The sequence below is a fragment of the Erpetoichthys calabaricus genome, chromosome 4, assembly GCF_900747795.2.
Source record: "Erpetoichthys calabaricus chromosome 4, fErpCal1.3, whole genome shotgun sequence".
Classification (NCBI taxonomy): Eukaryota; Metazoa; Chordata; class Cladistia; order Polypteriformes; family Polypteridae; genus Erpetoichthys; species Erpetoichthys calabaricus.
The window spans coordinates 210145061-210166705 of NC_041397.2; the positions used below are offsets into that span (position 1 = coordinate 210145061).

The 21645-nt window shown below is 37.5% G+C and overlaps 1 protein-coding gene across 14 annotated transcripts in view; it reads left to right on the forward strand.

Annotated features, from left to right (window-relative positions):
• The window catches only part of dlg2 (discs, large homolog 2 (Drosophila)), a 1641316-nt gene that overhangs the window by 337198 nt on the left and 1282473 nt on the right, over positions 1-21645 (forward strand). For all 14 annotated transcript variants that reach the window (XM_051926947.1, XM_051926951.1, XM_051926957.1 and 11 more), the window contains one exon: positions 2979-3121. In XM_051926947.1, the coding sequence (XP_051782907.1) occupies positions 2979-3121 (143 nt within the window). The remainder of the gene's footprint in view (positions 1-2978; positions 3122-21645) is intronic.

The following is a 21645-nucleotide window of genomic DNA, read 5'->3' on the forward strand; positions in this document are numbered from 1 at the left end:
GAATCGGCAATCCACCTAACCTGCATGTCTTTGGGAGGAAACCGGAGCACCCAGAGGAAACCCACGCAGACACGGGGAGAACATGCAAACTCCACGCAGGGAGGACCCAGGAAGCGAACCCAGGTCCCCAGGTCTCCCAAATGCAAGGCAGCAGCGCTACCCACTGCGCCACCGTGCCGCCCTATTCCTATTATGTAACTTTGTTACTGTATGAGTTTGCTTAATGTATTTATTGATGATAATTATATTTTTTAACTCCTTGTAAAGCACAGCAAGCCACTTTGTATGAAAATATGCTATAGAAATAAATGTTGTTGCTGTTGTTATTGTTGTCAAAGGTAAGAACATGCAAACGCCATCTGGACAGGTGTAAGGCAACACTACTGATTAATGTGAATGAATAAAAATAAAGCAAATGAGAAAAAAATATTGTCCAGGAAGCAAGTCTAGCCTAGTCAGATCAGGTAGCAAATGTAGTGCACTTAACCCTAGCATGAGGTTTTGGCTTGGCTAGTCTGGTTAGCACAACTAAGAACATTTCCATCATTGGCCTACTCTACTTGTAGCAAGACGTGGCACCAGCAGGTTTTGCTTTTCAAACTCCACTTGTGACAGTCCAGGTTAACTCCATGTCCTTCCTCTTTGCTCAGGCTCCTCGTATACTTTTTTAGGATGGAGGTGCACAGGCACTAATTATGGACCCCAGAGCACTAATGAGAGAATTGACTGAACCGCGTGCATCTGCATGCTCAGCTGATCATTCCAATTCATACCCCGGTGTGGCTCTGCCCTGCTAACATACACACACCTACATACCCACATAAGCCTGAGTGCTCCTTTATTTATTTAAAATACCCAGTGCCACGGACTCATCTCATGACACCACTGCAGTATGTTATTGGAGCAAGATGGTGCAGAGATTCCAGTCCTGCTTAAAAATAAACATTTGTGAAAGCTTATTTTGTTTTCTTTTCCTAGATTCCCACCATGATATTTTTATAAACCACCAAGATTTCCCTCCATGAGAAACAAAACAGCAGTACTCTGATGGATCTTTGCATTGTAAAATCCATTGACTTTCCTCCCATGTTGCAACAGAAGCTGGATTTTTTAACATTGACTAACATAGTTTACGACATTTTAATTTTGCTACAACCATCCTTTGTTCCCTAACTAGTTAATTTTGGAGTTTACTCATAGCTGATAATTTTTGATAGGGTTTTTAGTAACAGGTCTACCAGTGGGTCAGTCTTTTTTCTTTGTGACTGAGCCTATATTTTATAGTTATTTATGTGGAGACTTGAGCAGCAGTTGGCATGGTAGCACAGTTGTTTGATAAGGTGTCTTATAGCTGAAAAAACATGCATGTATTTCTTTTCCCTTATTTCAAAGACATGAATGTTAAACTGAATGGCAACTAATTTCTTCTAATATACTGTAAATGAGTGTTGGCTTTGCCAGCCCAAGGCATAAGCAAACTAAATGGCTACTTAGGGTCCCCAACTTGTTCAGCCTGTCTTGGAAAATGGGAAAGATGGGGAATGGAAAGTTTATCCCTCTGGAGTTGGTGAGCTAACCTATGGATCAGATATCCATTCACCCCTCTAACTCTTTGATTGTTCTGATTAATCAAATTGGACCCTACACCTTGGTAATTCAAATTTTTATCAAGGGGCCTTCAATCTTAGGGCCTCAACAGGTGTAAAACCGGCACTGAGTGTGGATGTGCCTGAGAGAGTCCAAGGTATCCCATCAGAAACTGCTGATTACCTTGCATGCCATGCAATAGACTCAGGGTCTTTACAAGACTAAGAAGGAATACATTACTTTATATTATCCTTGCATTTCAAATAGGGATGGAAATCTAATCAGGCTGCTGGTGAGCAGAGGTTGGCATCAGTGTGCGTGGGTTAATGGTGATTTTTGATAACTGTTGGTAAATAACATTCTGTCAGGTATCTTTGTTTTTCTGATCTTCAGAAGTCTTTTCAGGTTCAATGCACTGTAAAGTATTTGTTTCAGTTTAGTCTACATTTCATTTGCTTTGTTGATACATACAGTTTTTTTAGTTTCATTCTCTGCTAATCTTGTCGTCTAGTACTAAAAATTCTGTCTCCTTTGAACACTAGAGTTTTAAATACCATCTAAAACAATAAATGATACATTCTTTATAAAATTGTGAAGACACTACCACAAGTCATTTTTATTAATGTTCTTCAAAACTGAACCATGTTTTAGAATTAATTACACATGATAATCATGATAGCACAGGTATGGAACCTCTTAAGAAGGCTTTTTATTTCTCGTGTTCATGAGATGGTTTTTCGTGTGCACGAGATTGTTTTGTGTGTACAGTTTTGTGAGCTTGCAAAAGTTTCCCATGAAAAAGAAAAATTAACTTGTGAGTGTGCAATACTTTCTCATATGTTCGTAAAACGATCTTATGAGCATGGGATATTTTCTTCACAGGATCTACACTCAGGGAAAAGAAAGGAATGAGGCCAGATAAATTAAAACAAATAAACTTTATATTGACTGTAGGTAGTCTTCAAAATTGGTCGAAAGCATTAAAAAGAAGAACTTTGGGTTGACTTATGCAAAATTGGCTGAAGTAATAGTGCATTATTTTTGGAAGGGTAACTTAAAACTGCAATGTACGAAATTACGTTGGTTCATCAAGGGAACTGTATTTTTATTGACGACTTACTCTCTCTAGTGATATCAAAAAGTATCAAATATATACCTCAATTGCTTATGCTGACTAAATATGTTTTCTCTGATACCATATTAAAAATATGTGATCATATAAATTTATGTTTTGTCTTATTGTAAAGAAACACAATTAAGAAGTACTTGGTAGAAATACAATTTCCGTTTCTTTTTAATCACTGGGCTAACTTCAAAAATAAGAAAAGAAAATAAAATCTAACCTAGTATTCTAATTGTGTTCATTCCTATTTTTAATCTTTTACCTCCAGATATCCAAGAGTTTTATGAAGTCACATTGCTTAACACACAGAAAACCTGTGAGCAGAAAACGGAAGAAGCCAATCATGTTGCAGAAAGGTGGGAAAGAGCCAGCTCTCCCACAATCGTGCAGCATGTACACAGGACCCAAGAGGTGAGAAGAATGTTACGCGGAATGTGGGTCTTGTTTCTAAAGGTTTTGCATTCAGAATGGGACATGTGGCTTACCACTTATATATGCTGCCTGTAAGAGGTGTTATTTAGAAATGATAGCCCCTGCACTCACACCATGTGACTGCTCTTTATTCATTATAAGATATGCATGATGATGCTTATGCGAATGAGAAATACTACAAACTTACAATATAAGGACACCGGTAATCATCATTCTCCAAGCATCTAAACATAACCAATTTGTATAAAGTTACATGCTTTTGAGTGAGTCACTGACTATCAGGCAAAAAATTATTGGCTATTTGTAGAGAACCTAAGGATAAATCGTTAAAACTGATAGATCCATCTCATGGCCCTGAGGCCCAGAAAAATCTGACTTCACAGAACCGTTTATTAAATAGTGAAAAGAAATCAGAAAGAAACATAATGATACTTTGCTTTTGATAGCTGAAGAAGAGCTTAGTGCTGGTCTATAGCGAAGATAGCAATATGTTTGACCATAAGTCTTTGACATTATGTTTCAAATTCGGCCTGAATCCCATCTTTATCTTGATCTCATTTATGCTCTGTAAACAAAAATGTATAGAGAAGAATTTAAGGTGCATATACCCATGGTGTCCAAAGCTGCTTTTTGATCCCTGTCTGTGTTTCTAGGTTTTTTATTTTAAAATTTATGAAATCTAAGTTTTTCCCCATACATTACTTTATATTGTGATTATATATTATTATTTATTTTGATTGAGTCTATGAATGCATTCAATATATATATCATACTTATTCTCAGTCCTTAGAAGGCAGACTCTTGGTGGAAAGACCAGCACTGGAGTGGCTGCCAACTTCACTAGCAGGCTGCAACATCTCTGATGGATGGTGCACCTTCCTTCCTCTAACTGTCACTTCCCCTAACTGTTGCTCTTCACTCTCCCACTCTGTAACTTTGCCATGTGATTGGCTGTAGGGCTGAAGGAAAGGAAATCCCGGCTACCTGACTGTCTGGCTAACACACCTTCCTTCCAAGCGACACCAACACGTTTTAAGCAACAGAGTGTCTAACTCACTGGCGGTACAGTTAACTTGCCTTTGACTGAAGTGTGCACGCATGCTACTGAGTTCCAGTTCGATGATACATTTTCAGTATTGCAATTTGCATCCTTTATTAACAACGTTGAATGAAGAGTCACCGAAGAAAAAAAAACAGAAAAGCATGGTTGTACCTATCAATAAATATGTAAAAAGAATTTAGTTTAAAACTGCATTATCGAGTTTTATGTTATCTGGGTTTTTTGTGTAGAATCTGGACTTACCTGAGAGTGGGATCTTGTTTCTTTTAAGAAAAACCCAGCTGCATGTTCCTTACTGACTGATATTTTGACTATTTGCAAACAACCCATGGAAAAAACATTTTTACTGTTGGATCAGTCATCCAAAAAATTCAATCTCTCCAAAAACTTAATTAAGTCATGAAAAAAATCAGAGAAAACCATGATGATGTTTTCAATTTAATAGTAGTAAAGAACAATCTTAATACTGGTCTATAGTAATTGCAGAATAGCAAAGATGATAGCATGTCTGACTACAAGTCAGTGGCATTAGGATTCACATCCCCCTGCATTATTTTTAGTTGCAATTGCATAAAATGCAAAAAGGACCTTCTGCGATTGCCACATCTATCTGTCTGTCCACAAGAAACAACTGCACTCACAGTGGACTGATTTTGTTAAAGTTAGGAATGCTTATTCTTCAAGGAAATGTGTCCAGAAATGTCCAGTTTTGTTGAGATATCTAGAATGTAGCACACAATACAATTTTTTGAAATTTAAAAATAACTCAATAACAAGCATTTGCAAAATTGTGAATGTAAAACAGAGACACATTCTATGCGACCTAAATTACAGATTTCTTTACAGCTTCAAACTTACCTTGAGCAAGGTCACATAAACTTGTATGTTTTGTTTAACTTACCCATCTATCAGCTACTGCTAACGGCAAAATTGATTCCCAATACAAGTCAATAAAATGTTGTGGCAGATGCAGGCAGTCAAGCCATTTGTACACCCACTCACAAAAAATGAAACACAAAAAACAAAAAAGTCACTTATATGAAAAAAGTTATGTAAGTTTAAGGAATTATAAAAGCGGTGCTCTGTAAGCATTTAGTGAACAAATGTGTACTCAGAATTTACAATATATTAAACTAAAAGCAACCTCAGACCTGCATTAGGTGCATCTTCTAATGACTCAGTATTTTTGACACTATAAACAGCAGACCTGCTCTTCATCGTGTTGTGAAGCAGCCAACAATTTTACCTGCAAATTGAAACAGATTTTAACTCTTCACTTATGTCTTTAAAGAATGATGTTTAAGAAATGTAAACTATAGTTAGTCATAGACCATCATCTAACATCAGAACATCAATCAAATTCATGTTTGTATCACTTGCTGCTCTCCTGTTTTAATGACATGATATTAGAAAGTGTGTGTATTTAATGTGGTCTACAGACGCATGTCATTTTGATCTACTGTATTCTCTTATTTTTGAATATGTGTCACTGTTATCACATTTTTGTTTATGAAATATTTTTATAACTGACTGTTTAAAATAACTAAAATAATGTCCTTCAGATCAGTTAAAGAAAATTCCGACATGTTACTGAATGTGATGCCATGTGTACATCTTCCTAATTTCTTTGATTTTGACCTTACTTATGTTTCATATACAAAAACATTACGCAGATGAGTAATGATCATCACTGTATAAGTGATTTCTAAAGTTAAACGAATATTACTATACAATTATCTCTTACCAAAGAAAAATATTGTCCCATATTGTTCTAAAAATATAAGAGATTCAGAGTGTTCAGTTTCCTGTGTATGAAGATGTGCATTTATTTTCTATTGTTTTGTCTGAAAACATAATAACATTTTCAGATTTCCTTTAAATATTGCATTTCCATCTTCTGTATTCTGTAATTTAAACTGATTACTTGACCAGTGTCCCTTAAGAAATCAGACCTGTCACTGTCCCTATCTACCTGCATTGTTAATTAATTCACAAGTATTACTGTAGTTAGTAAGTATGTCATTACTATTCTTTAAACGTGTGTGTTCCTATATACTATATACTACATGCTATCATAATAACAATGTTTTCCATTCCACTACAAAAACAAAATTTGATCCTTAATTACTACTAGTATATAATATACATGAGACTAGTATAAGGTCAAGATATTATATTCATGTCCCTCGAAGACTGTGGACATACGGACATATGGACGCTTCACTTAGTTATTGAAATGTTTAAATAGGTTTCTGTTTGACCTCCAGAAAAGGGAGAAATGCAGCTCAATGACACTGACTGAAGAATAGCAGATATGCAGATTCTCATGTCCTGATTACTGCTTAGTATCTTTTTCTTGACAGATATGTCATAATCCATCAAAGCAGCTGTCGTCTATAGTACGCCTTCCTGTTTGATAGCAATTAGACCTGAAGCATCAATGCAAGAGCATTACCTAAACCTCACTATGCTGACATTTCAGATTCTTCTTTCATGCATTTGAATCTTCTCAGAAGGAGTAATTGAGTCTGGATGGTAGGCAGATATCAAAATTCAAAGCCAGCAGTTGTGCTCTTGTCATTTTTTAATACAGCTAATGAAGATGGCATAAACAAGTAAAGTTTCTTTAGAATGCAATGTGCAGAATATTGCTAATTTATGTTTTGTCACTCATTTGTTAAACATAGGAGGTTATAAAGTACATATCAAAAAATGTACCGAATGTTTTCAAAGAGTGTGGAGAGCCTTGCAGTTAGGCTTTATGCTTGCATTAATTAGCGTTGCGAAGCATCAAGATGGCTTCCTTTCCATCAGTATTATGTGGTAAAAGTTTGAGTTGGCCTGAGTAAACTTCCTTTCTCAAGGACAGTTTTAATCTTCTAAGGAGTTCTTTTGAATCCTGGTTCAGGACTGTAATGTTTCCACTGTGTTCTGAGTCAGGCCACAAAACTCCTGTGACTTCACTGCGCTTTTCTCAAGAGTGCCCACTATGGAGAAGAAACAATCAGGGTGCATCCTCACTAAATTGAAGCAGCATTGGCTCTTCTTACCAAAGCACAGACCTCCTTACCTTTACACTGTGATCTTACCAACCCTGCTTTTAGGATTTTTCTGGAGCTTAAACCCTGCCTGGAAACCTACTTAATGAGACTTTCAGTCCCAGTCAAACGTATGGGACTTTGAGCTCTCTCCGCACCTTTGTTCCTGGGCCTCCCCTTTCTTTTTTCATGGCTCTGTTTAGGGAGGGATGCATTTCCTACAGTTTCTAAGTTATTGTTTTGTGAATTCTGCATGTAAGACAAGGGTGACATGTAGGCTAGTGTTTAACATTTTTTATTTTAATCTAGGGTATCTCTTTCTATCTACATTGCTAAATATTTGGTACTTTTTTGCCTTTTTATGTTGTACTTTGCTAGACATGTACAGTTTATTTCCTGATTTGAGAATGTATTAATTTAAAGAGCTTGTTTGTTGTTAATTTCTTGTTGAACCATTTTGAATTCATTACATCCATCCATCCATTCATTTTCCAACCTGCTGAATCCGAACAAAGGGTCACAGGGGTCTGCTGGAGCCAATCCCAGCCAACACAGGGCGCAAGGCAGGAACCAATCCCGGGCAGGGCGCCAACCCACCGCAGGACACACACACACACCAAGCACACACTAGGGTCAATTTAGAGTCGCCAATCCACCTAACCTGCATGTCTTTGGACTGTGGGAGGAAATTCATTACATTAATTAGTCAATTTCTTTAAACTATTTACTTTATTAGCCAACTTTACTGATTACTTGACTTCTTCATTTTTCTCTCTTTCCCCAGCTGTTAGCAGTAAAAAACAAACTAAAAAAATTCCAGTATAAGCAAGGTGATCTGCTGAGCCAGATCTGGAATTAATCAACTAAATTGCATATAGTAGTATTAAGAACCTGTTACACATGCTGAAAAGAGCAGAGAAGATTAAGTCGGCAGCTGAGGTAGTGACTCTTAACTGAGCTCTTGGTAAAACAGGTGGAACTCTAATATATTTAGTTGATGTGCTAATTAAGTTTAAGTCACCTGCAGGGCCGGATTTATATGAAAAGAGGCCCTAGGCTATTCCACTTATGAGGCCCTTTCACCTTCCATTTTTAAGTTTGTAAATTACATGAGAGATAATAAAATTTTGCTAACAATTTGAATGTAGGCCCCTCTTGATCTTGAGGCCCTAGGCTGAAGCCTAGTTAGCCTATAGGAAAATCCGGCCCTGGTCACCTGATAAAGGGGGACATTCAACTGAAACTAAAGAGTGTTTAGTTGCTGCAATTTGAAATGCCAATGCTCTGTTTAATTTTCTTCAGCTAATAGTTTAGTATTGTCGGGTAAATGAAGATGGAGTTGTTAGTTGTGGCTTTGCTGATGAAAAAAGAAAGCTAAGACCATCAGAACTTCATGTCAAAGTAAAACCTTCCACAAAAAGTTAAGTACCATTCAAAAGACTTCAGTTGAAGAAACAACTGTTGAGCATGAACTCCCAGGCTTCATGCCCAATCTAGACTCTCAAGTCCTTCTGAGCTACCCATTATCCATTCATCCCACACAGAAGTCAGTCCAGCTGTCTAGATACCTGACAGGTCGGTCTAGTCTTCATACCTGAGTTCACATTAAAGCTCACTCCACGGTGAATGCTTGGGTCCCTGCTATCAAGCAGCCTACCAGAGTGGCTACCTGAGCCCCCATCAGCAGGGTCCTACCAGAGCAATTCCCCCCAAACTACTCTTTAGTCTTTGTTTTTTGATGAATTTTATGTTGTGTCCCCAGAAGAAGGCATTTTTAGGAGGATGTGTCCAGTGGTATTCATACTTGTGTATATTGGAGTTTACCATGTGTGATTATTTTATGGATTATTGCTTTGAATTCGGGTTATCCAGGATTCACCCTTTAGGAGGAGGGCTTTGTTAGGATGTACTGGATTATATTATGCACTGCTTTATCCCTGCCTTTTGTTTTTCTCCATTTTTTAAAAAATTATTTTAATTTGCTCTCTATTTTATTTTTTATCTTGTTTCTTTGTAATTTGCTCTCTATTTTATTTATTATCTTGTTTCATTATAACCAGTTATTGTTTATTATGACTGTTGTTTTTTTACTTAATTGTTAACTTTTTGATGTACAGAATGTCCTGTTGTTTTTTATATGTTTACGCAAGGTGGGGCGGGGGTGTTTGAGCCTTGTAATCAGGCACATATGCTGCCATTAAGGCAAACGTCCAGTCCCGGCCTGACATATCGGTGACATTGCATTTGTTTTCTTGCCTTTGGCCTGTTACTTTGTTCCCAGCTTTGTTTAGCTTTGTAAGAATTTGTTTTATTTTGAGGGATTCCTTCCCTAATAGTTGCTAAGTTAATGTTTTGTGAACTTGGCATTAAGATCATTAGGATTCCTTAGGGCTGACATTAAATCTAGTATTTAACATTTTTGGTTTCAGAACTTCTGGTTTCTTCCCATCTATGCTGCCAGATATTTAGAATTTTGTACCTTTGTTTTCCTGATTTCCTAGTTTGCTAGCCATTTACATTTTTTTAATTTTGAGTTTATTAATTTGCAGATTTTCTTTGTTGTTACATTCTTGTTGAATAATTTAAGTTCATTGCATTAACTAGTGAATCTTCGTAAAGTAATTACTTTATTTGTTAACTTTTCTACTCATTTGCTTTCTTTGGCTTTGCTTCTTTCCCCACCCATTAATTGTAGCACCTGCAGCAGAACTTAATTTCAGTTGTGTATTTTCATTCTTCTTGTCACTACCTACCATTTGAAACCACAGATGAGGATGGAAATGGAAATGAAGACTGAAATATTTAAAACTTTTTCTGTAGAATTTTTTTCCTAGTTCACCACAATTATCCCATACATAACCTGCTGCATCCCTACAACTGACCAATCCAATGATCAATCTTCATATCCTCAGATTATATTTGCCTGCACCACTGAAAGCATCCTAAGCAGATGTATCACCATCTGCTATGGGAACTGCATTGACCTCAACTGCAAAGCCTTGCAGTGGGTAGAGCGTTCTGCCCAACAAATCTCTCCACAGCAGTCCCATTGATGGTGAGATGTGAGTGTATGCCTCCTTGTTTTCTGAAGTCCACTATTACCTCTGTAATCTTGGCTAAATTCAGGTATTGGCAGTTTTCCTGACACCAGTGAGTCAGGGCTCTAGGCAATGTTAAAATAGGTGTCCATGAAGGATCAGTGCTCGGGCCATTACTATTTTTAATAAACATAAAGGAGCTGGACAAGAATATAATCAATAAACTGCAAACTAAGTGGAAGGCAGGTAATATAGAATCATCTATATTGCTATAGAAGTATATAGCATACAAGCTTGGTCAGATTTGTGGCTGAAGAAATTTAAAGTAAGTTAATGTAAAGTATTACATATAGGAAGTAAAAATGTTAGATTTGAATACCCAATGGCAGTTTGGAAAATTGAAAGTACACCTATGACACAGGCCTAGGAGTCATAGAGGACTCATTACTGTCTACATCCAGACAGTGTTCAGAAGTAATCAAGGAAGCTGATAGGATGTCAGGGTTGTATATCACGATATGTGAAGTATAAGTCAAGAGAGGTTATGCGTAAGTTATAAAATGCACTATTGAGGCTCACCTAGATTTCTGTGTTCAGTTTTAGTCTCCATATTACTAAAAAAGACACATTAGCACTAGAGAAAGTCCAGAGAAGAACATCTAGGCTGATTCTAGCTCTAAGATGTATGAGCTATGATGAGAGATTAAAGACTAAGCCGAACCTTTTCAGTTTAAGCAAACAGAGATCAACATGGGACATGACTGAAGTGTTTAAAATTATGCAAGGAATTAGTACAACATATCCCAGTTGTTATTTTAAAAAAAAATTCTGCAACAAGAACATGGGGACACGGTTGGAAACTTGTTAATGGCAGATTTCGCACAAATGTCAAAAAGTTTTCCTTCACACAAAGAATTGTTAACACATGGAGTAAATTATGAAGTAGTATGGTGGAGAGTAGGATTTTAGGGACCTTCAAATTTTGACTTGATTTTATTTTGGACAATCTAGGTGAATAGGATGGGCAAGCTTATTGGGCTGAATTGCCTGTTTGCATCACAATTTTTCTAATGTTCTAAAAATACAATATTCAAACTTTTTAAACCAACTAGCTCTCAATGAAATATTGAGTCACTCTTACTAAATACTTAATACTTACTTACAAAGTCAAAGTCAAAGTGAACTTTATTGTCATCTCAGCCATATACAAGTATACAGATAGACAAAATTGCGAAGCTCAGGGTCCACAGTGTAACAACCCATCCATCCATCCATCCATTTTCCAAGCCGCTGAATCCGAACACAGGGTCACGGGGGTCCGCTGGAGCCAATCCCAGCCAACACAGGGCACAAGGCAGGGAACCAATCCTGGGCAGGGTGCCAACCCACCGCAGGACACACACAAACACACCCACACACCAAGCACACACTAGGGCCAATTTAGAATCGCCAATCCACCTAACCAGCATGTCTTTGGACTGTGGGAGGAAACCGGAGCGCCTGGAGGAAACTCACCCAGACACGGAGAGAACATGCAAACTCCATGCAGGGAGGACCCGGGAAGCGAACCTAGGTCCCCAGGTCTCCCAACTGCGAGGCAGCAGCGCTACCCACTGCGCCACCATGCCGCCCTAAATAAATAATAAATAGTAGATATAGATAATACAGAAATTATCAGTGTATGATAATAGTTATTTAAGACATGTGTAAACAATGACAGGTCAGAATGTTTCACAGCAGAAGGATAACAAGAGTGTCAAAATACTTAAAGGTCAGTATGAGATTTTCAGTTCTTCTCTACATGCACACTCGTCTTTGCAGGACAGTGGCTCACATGTATAAAAGTTCTGTTTTTAGAGGTGGTTGAGGCCGTGTGGAAGGTCCCAGGGGGCAGCCTGGTGTTAAGGAGTCTAACAACTTGGGAGTAAAAACTCTCCTGCAGCCTGGCAGATCTGGCTTTGATGCTGCAGTATCTTCTCTTGGATGGTAGAAGTGTGAAAAGTCCATGTGAGTGGTGTAAGGGGTCCTGCACAATGCTGCAGGCCTTGCGTACACTGCGCTTGTAAAATATGTCCTGTAGTGAAGGGAGAGGCACCCCAATAATGTTCTCTGCTGTCTTCACTACCCTTTGCAGGCGCTTGCAGTCGGATATGTTGCAATTGCCATACCAGACCGTGATGCAGCTGGTCAGAACACTCTCAATGGTGCCTCTGTAGAACATGGTGAGGATGGAAGGGGGAAGAGCTTAATATTTAGAACAAAAAAACTCACATCAGATGACATTATTAGAAATCCAATGGTAGGCAGTTGGATTATTGTGTACTGGTTTCAGGTGCACGTATGAAAAACATTGTGTACAAATATACTGTTTCTTTATAAGCAATTCATCCCTAGGAAAAAAACATTAGAAAAGAAACAGTTTCAAATTCAAGGGAAGCGTGCTGTTCTTTCCAGTGGCAGTCAAAGCCCATTTAGAGCCCTAAGGCAGGGATGATGGACATCACCCCTTGTTATTCATAGCAGGTAGCCGGTATTATTAGACTTCAAGATTCCTGTTGGTGTTCAGAGCACTTGCACTATTACCTTCTTAGACAGCGGCCATCGGGTAACAGCGTCCACTCAGTATCATCAGAATTTGACGACTCTGGGGGATCCCCTCGGGTACTTTCATTAATGGAAGCCATTTGTTATCATCATAGTTTGACAACACTGTCCCCCTCGGTGTCTTGAGTGCACATATCTTCGGAACCACGAACAGTGCCCCTTTGTGTACATACTGCGAACATTATTATCACATTTCTATGACTCGTTGTTCAACCTCAATGTTTGGGTCGCATGCCCCTTAACTTTCATAAATGGCGCCCCTCCTCATGAGGGCATCATAGACTACTATCTATGTCGCCTAATGAACCTCTCTGGTTCTTTATAATCACACCCCTTTATTACCCTCATTACCCTTTTGAGTGTTTATAAAGTCTTCTAGTTTGAACACAGCACCAGTAGGTTGTAACCATTTAAAATGCCAGACATACTGTCTCTAATACAGAATTTTTGTAATAGGCTGAGGTTATGTTGAGGTAACCCACTCATTGATCAGTTGTTGGCTTGTTCTTTGGCTGTTCTCCTTCAAGCACCAAAACAAGGCAAGGCAAAATATTCAAAGCTTTCAACTATGCTAAAATCACAAAATTTAGAGGAACAGTTCTTTAATGTGGGTGGCACTGTGGCGCAGTGGGTAGCGCTGCTGCCTCGCAGTTAGGAGACCCAGGTTCGCTTCCTGTGTCCTCCCTACGTGAAGTTTGCATGTTCTCCCTGTGTCTGCGTGGGTTTCCTCCCACATTTCAAAGACATGCAGGTTAGGTGCATTGATGATCCTAAATTGTGCTTGGTGTGTGTGTGTGCGCCCTGCCCGGGGTTTGTTTCCTGCGTTGTGCCCTGTATTGGCTGGGATTGGCTCCAGCAGACCCCCGTGACCCTGTAGTTAGGATATAGCATGATGGATGGACAGCTCTTTAACGTTTTTATAGAAATTCACTTACACCAGTGAGTTGAAGTTTGTGAAATCTATTTTACATATGAACATTATGTGATAGGTGAGTGAATTTTCAAAATGCATAGAATATACAATAGATTGACCAGCTAAACTGAATAATGATTATTACAGTCATTAAAAGGGGGTTTTTGGTTTTTAAAACGTTATTCTTTAATCAATATACCCAATGAACAGAATTACTGATGCATAAAATTGTCTTACTGATTATAATCCTTAATCTATATTTTATATTTAAATTGAAAGTACCAAGAGAATAAATGTGTTCTGTTTAATCCATCATGCCATATATAACTGGCTGCAACATTATTATTTCCTCATTTTTGTCCACAAGACAATAATGCAATGTTGTCCAAGCATTTTCCTGGAAACTGGTAGCCAAGTGACTTATGGTTTCTTACAGCCTTCTGTTCACAATGAAATGCATTTACTGTTTTACTCCTCATTTCTTAGCATTCCTTTAATCTGAATCTTACTGTTGAAAGAGTTTCTTGGAGTTGAATTTTGATTAGTCTAGAAGGAAATCTTTTTATCTGTTATTGCATTAAATCTGCTATTCTAGAAACAATTTAGAGTCTTTAAATATTATTAAAATAGCACTATTTTGGTAAGCAATCCAGTAGTGCCAGAAATAAGATGATAGAGCTATCTAGGACTGAAGTCCCAAACAGAATAATGCTGAATTGTTATGGGAGGAATAAGTGTACAGTGAAATGTGCCTGTGCCTCCTAAAGTATCTCCCTAAAGTCAATGAGAGGTCGACCTTGGGAAGTCTGCATGACTTATGCAAGGAAGTGATTATTATTTAAAATTGTAAAGGTCATCCAAGCAGAAGTACCTTTCAAGACAATTATGCAATGTTTCTAGGTGTCTTGAGATTTCTGCCTGCAGAGAAAGTGACAGGACTTCTTTAGCACTGGCAAGTTTGCACAGATATTCATGTCCAGTTTTTTTCCTTTACATAGGCATTTTGGCCAAACTAACTTTTAAAACTTGAATGAAAAGAAGGAGGCTTTACCTTCTGCAAAAAATTGAAATATAGGCCAAATAAGCCAATGTAATGTTTGTTAAAAATAGGCTTTCAGTTTTTCTCAAAAACACTTGGTAGGATTTCTACCTAAGACACTTATGGACCACCAGGGGGCGCACCAGCCACCTCAACTCCAGCACAGACAGATGTGGGACACAAGTGCAAACGCACGCTTTTATTTTTTTCCTTTTCCCAATGGGAAATGACTTCCCCCGTTTCCCACATGTTCTTTCTCTCATGTTCTTCTCTCTTTTCCTCCACTCCTCCTGCCAAGCTTTGTCTTCTCTCAACCAACTCTGGCTCCCAGAGTAGTGGCTACTGATGTATTTCCGGCAGCAGTTCTGGTGTGGCAGAAGTGCTGCACTCAAGGGCTCAGCAGCAGCTGCAGCACCCCCTGGTGGCGCCCATGGAACCCAAACGGGCTGCACCAAACTCTAGTTCCCATGGAACCCTGTGGGAGTCCAAGGCACCACTGCAACCCAGGGGCCCTGGCTGTACGCTACACCCTCCATAACAAAATTTCATTGCTGAAACAATTCACACCAGATATACAAAGAGAGGACATTTAGGAAAGTGTTTTTAAACATGATTTAAACATGATACAAGTGTGTAAAGAGTAGTAGGGGGTCCTCCATCCAAATAGGTGGTCAGGATCCATGATATGTAACTAAAAGCTCTTCTATGACCTGAAGTTCAATTAAGCAGTAGAAGATGTTCTCTGCAAATCTGCAGCACTCCTGTGTATAAATGAAGAAGTTCAAATTTGCATCCATTCATTAACAAACCTCTTAAAATGGCAGTGTTTCAATTTTAACAGCAGTAGACAAAACTTCTTTCAGGGCTGTTGGCAGCATCTTCTTGCCATGTGGAAAATAATGAGTCATGATGATATGCAGACTTTTTTCACCAAAGCAGAAAACCAGATGTGTTGCCAAACGTTGCAGGTGCTCCATCTGTACATAGAGCACCAGTTTCTCCAGGAGTGGGGGGACTTTCACCATCATGTAGTTTTATAAGGGGCTGACAAAAGAGGAATTCATTTAAATGATGTCAGTAAGGACATAATGGACCAAAACCCAGAGCTGGCTGCACTAAGAACCACAGGTAGTTTAATTTAATTTCATGCTAAAGGAAAATTGTGTAGTAGCCAATTCCTCTCTGACTGGTTTAAGTAAATCTGAAATTAATGAATGAAGTCCTTTGACTGAGGTATTGTTTCAATTTTCTTCTTCTTCTGTAATCCACAAGCTAGACAGAACATTTTCAGATACATACAACATACTTGCAACTTCTGTCTGGCTATGAAAATAATAAACCTTGTAGGATGCTTTAAACTAAGTATTTTCTGTTTGGGCAGCCCTATCAGTGTTATAGCTGTCTCTCAAAGAAGCCTACTGTGTAAGAGATATGCTTTCATCATATATGCACATCTACCAGACGGACAAGTAGTCAATTTCTTTGTATTACTGTGCATCTTCACCTACTACACGTAACGTCAAGCATGCTCAAGTATTTAAAGATAACAATATTATACATACCAATCTGAAATCAAACATTAAAATCTGTAAACAAGGCCAGATTTATGCAATCATAAAGACACAGTTTACTTCTATACATTGAAAACTATGTCATGTTAACAGTAACATACTTTAACTGCTGTCTGTAGGTTGAGGGTATGACAGGAATCAAAAGGAAATTTTGGGGTGAAAGCTGGCCCACCCCGTTTACTGAAATTAACAAGCTCGCAATGGCATGACAAAACAGCTGTTGGCTACGATTGAAAAGTCTCTGGAGGGTGGTCAAGTTTCAGGGTCGGAGCTCCATAGTGTGGGTGGCTCATTGCCCGAATGAGACTCCACCTTCCAGGAGTGCTTTGCTTTTATAGCTCCTGGACTGGAAGGGGTGGGGTTACTTGCCCTTAATGGACATCTTCTCTGAGATGTGATGGCAAAAAAGACGGGAAAGTTAGTGATCACGTTCCTTTGTCACAAGGAAACACTCATGGTGGGGCTTCCACACTTTCTCTCTCCCCTTCTTTCTGTATAGTCTTCCTCTCCAAGATAGCAGAGGTGAGATGTGAACTCAGGACACTGATATTACAAGCAGCCCTTCTCAGCAAGCTGAGTTAAAGATAGAAACTTCCCTCAGCCAGCTGCTTACTGACTTTGTTGAGCAACAGTGATCAACACTCTCAGTTTTTCTGTACATATACTGCTGGGTTTATTCACCCTGTCCCTAAGCATTCTTAGGCCAAGCCTCCAGATGTCATGACTGAGAAATTTCCTGAGGGAAATAACCCCCTCTTTCAGCCACTACAAGTCCTCAGATGTTTTCCACAGTTGGAATCAAACTTTGGGCCACTGTATTCAAAGCCACCAGCCCGACTGCTCAGCTAGAGGAGAATTCCATTAATTAACTGTAGATCTGGCTTTTAGTTTGTGATGTTGCTTTCTCGTGCAAAAGCAACTATACAGCATCATTGTGACCAGACATACAAAGTAGTGTAATACTCATGAAAAATGAGTATGCAAAATGGAGGTACTCAAAGAAAAACAAACACATAAAATAGGGACAAAATGACATCCCCAAATAACGGTTAAAAATATAAATAAATGATACAAAAGGAAATATTATTTACATGACCCTGATAGGTTCCAGGTTGAAAATCTGTGATATAAAGTCTACAAATGAGTTCCAGCACGTTTGGCTAATTTCAGATTCACATATTCTCAAAACCTTAAGTCATGCTTCAGTGGCAGAAGTTAAAGTAAACTGATGCTTATGATGCCTTCTTTTTGAAGATTATGTTAGAATGACTTTATGATAAATGTGAAAATGGTGCAACTTTCTAACAGCTTAAAACAAAGGGGATCTGACTTTCACCTGTACAAGTACACCTGTACTTGTGCATTTACTCCTTTGTTCTTCTTCTTCCATTCAGTACGTATGACATGCAACTTTTTTTTTTCTGTGACTTGTCTGGTAATTTGGTGGAAGGTATGTGAGATGTCAATTCATAACATACAGTTCAAGGGAGATGATAACATGAGAAGGCTGACTGTTACAAACACATTATGAGCTATTTCGGATATAAAGTATGGGTTTCTTCAAGGACAGTTATTACCTTACTTAAGACTGCATTTCTATTAATATGCACTCTACATATTTCTATTTGGCACACTGGTTACTCAGTATATTTATATATATATAACAGCTATGAGTGCCTTGGTAGTGTTTATAAGTAGCAGTAATTCTACTAACTTTTAACAATTTTTTTAACTTAGAGACTCTGATTTTCAAATGACCAAAGACTTGTTTTTCTTTATCTTCAGGGTATTTGTTTTTGATTGAACCAAAATCAATAGAGCATTTCCCTAGAAAAATTTACAACCTTAATTTTGCCTAATTAAACCAAAAATATAATTGGGAACTACACATTACCGTTTGAACTGTGTGCTTTGGGGACTAGAGTTGCTCATTTAAATTACAAAAGTGAGCAAGGGCGTGATATAAATTAAATGCATTTAAATGCACATTGTAATGTTCACTTATTTAATTTTTTTTTTGTAAATATCAAGGACAAAATGCAGTATTTCTAAAAATACTGTTGCCATGCTTTAAATGTCAGAAATATTTCAAGGGTTGTTGTTGTTTGTAGCAAAATGGCAGGCTCTCATTATACCAGCCTCTTCCTTCAACAAATATTGTTTGTCTTAAAGCTGTAACACCGTAGCACATTTTATTTATTTATTTTTTTATTTTTATTTTTTTTTTAGTTTGTTATTAATTGTGAACACAAATATGACAAAAAGAGTTCCAAAAACACCCACAAAACAGGTCATGACCTTCACTACCCAGCCTAGAGACAGGCCTCAGCTCAGGCAACAGGCTTTCCCCTGCACAAACCAGAAATTAAGTTCATACCTTTAAAGTTCAAAAATATTCTTTAAAAGTTTAAAAGTAAATAAAATTTCCTTCAAGCGAGAGGATGACCTATAAACTTCTGGCCTATGAGGACAAAGACAAACAAAGAATGTTAACAAGTTAAAATAAGAATATATATTTTTATCATGAAGAATTGATTTAAATAAACAAAAAGTAGAACAAAAAATGTAATTAAAAGACAAAAAGGTATGCCTAAAAAGGCAACCCAGGGCAAATTTAATCTATTATCCAGTAATCTCAATAAGAGATGCAAAAATATTCAGAAAATAAGTACATATACCAACAAAGAAATTCAATCCACAAACCTCAATAATGCTCTGAAGAAATTCATCTCTTCCTCCTGAATGTAAAGGTGTAGGGCAGTCCCTCAGAAGTGACATCATGGTGGCCAAACGTCTTGAAGTTTCACCTATAAAATACAAGAAGCTTATTCAACCAACCTAAGTATACAACACCTACATAACTAAAGTAAAAATAAAGATAACAATATTAACAAAAATGACATAAAAACAAAAACCAGGAAAATTCAAAATGTAAATTTAACAAGAAAGCAGAAAATAAGTATAAGGCAGGTAACAAACTCTGTAACTTAACACACTCTTTGTTAGAATAAGAGCAAACTTTATTGCCTTTATACTCATGATCTTCATATCACAATTTTGATTTTGAATGCAATTAATATACAGCACTAATGTGCATGTGACATTCATGGAGTGGAACCCAAGAGCTAACTTAACTTTACCAAATCAGGATGCCAGTGATACCTTCATTTATTTGAGGCAGTAGTAAAATGAGTAAATCAGTCATCCTGTGTTTAGCATTAACAGGGACATCATAAATAAAATGTATTATTATTAATATTAGTAGTAGTATTAGTATTCAGTACTTTCAATACTGAAATATGTTAAAAAAATACATTTAAAATTTAAAGTTGTTTCTATATTTAATGGAAAGAAGAAAGGTCTTTTTAAACTCATGTACCTAGAATATGCTCACATTAAAATATATAAAAATTGTTCAGGTAAAAATCTGCATTTTACTTGAAAAGTTTCTTTCCAGGGGCCTCATTTATAAAGCTTGTATAAGGCCAAAAAGGCTCAAAATGTGAGAATGCAACTTCTCCCGCAATTGTCAAGATTTATAAGAGAAAACATGAGATGGATGAGTGTTATGACCCATGTGTATGCAACATTTCAGAGAAACTGGGAAATGACAACTTGCACTTATAATAATTCAAATCACCGAGTCATTATTATAATGTGCATTAACGTGACAAACATATTACACCTCAAAAATAATGAAATGATGTACAACCTGTCGTCACTTCTCTGGGAACTACCCGACAGGTCAAGAATAACTCGGCCAAGTTTCAGTGCATCGAGCCATCTGTGCTTGAAGCCAATAGCCGATCGGCAAAGCATTACATCTGGTTTTTGTATGGTGTGGGTTCACATCTAAAACATGACATGTTTTTGCCAGCCTAAAATGGCAATATGCAGCAGTGTCTGGTTCTCCTAACATAACTGGAACAATTTACTGCACTCATATTGCAATAAGGGCATCTAGTGAGAATGAAGCTGCTTTTGTTAACTGTGAACAGTGATTAATGTGCAAGTCATTTTTGATGTGAAGATGAAACTGACATATACAGTACGTTTTGGCCCAGTAGCCAGGGTCAGTCTGGGATTCTTTTATTTTGAGGCCCAGTAACTTTGACAGACATGATGCTGCTGTATGTGGTGAAAGGCTTGTTGGTAAGGTAACTAGCTAAATCCTCAGTGTTTCATATGGTCTGTACTATTCATTGTAAGAGGCAGTCATACCATTACATGCTCCAGGTAATGGTGGCTACCTGCTCATACGTTGTTACCTTATGCCTTTCCCTAACCCCCCACAGAATGCTGAAGAAAGGTACTATAATGCTGTATGTAACCTTGCGCTCTCAGTTGCAGAGTGCAGTCAGATACTCTTAAATGCTGGTGGTAGCATCACTGTATGTCAGGTGGAAGGCTGCTGTACCAGTAATTGAAGTTCTGCAGCATCCTGAATGCATATGTATGAGGTTGATTAGCATACTCTATATATGGATGTTTCATGGCAGCATTTGAGGTGTGTTCATTTATCCATGTGTACAACGTGATTGTGATTTATAAAGCGTGAAATGTGTAAAAATGTGCATACAGCAGGTTTTACAAATCTGATCATTTTTTTTGCCATACATATTTATCTTTTTTTTTGTTGTGCTCAAATATGCAAATGTAGTTGTTTGAAGTGTTATTTTTCAATTGTATGTAAAACTGAATAATATGATCAAAAGCTTTTATTAGCATGTGTTACATGAATTCAAATGAATGATTTTTTACCATTGAACATTTCGAAAGTTAATTATTCATGTTTTCTGAAGCTGCCTTTTCCCTTGTGTCACCATTCTGGGCTTTTGGACAGTGTGGATTGTATTTTTGCACTTGTTTTTGTAATAACATTTCACATTTTAGTTACAACAAAGTTTATTTCATTATGTTTTGTGCCTTCATTTTGCCTTATTTTTCTGTTTGTTGGCTATGTTGTTGCTAACAGCTTAGCCTGGTTTGAAACAAGTGACTCCTAGAGATTAATGGATTGATGAGCAGAATTTTCACAGTAGTAGTTACAATAGAATTTTGTATGGAGAGTTAGGAATTTTGGTGACTTTTGGCTACCTTTTGGAATTGGCTGCTTGGAATATTGGGTATAATTTACTATGTCCTATGCTAACACTGAATTTAAATTTGTCCTCTTATCTTCAGTTCCCTGTCTTTTCCTTACAGCCAAATCATTGTGGCAGTACAGTCCATTGAATGTC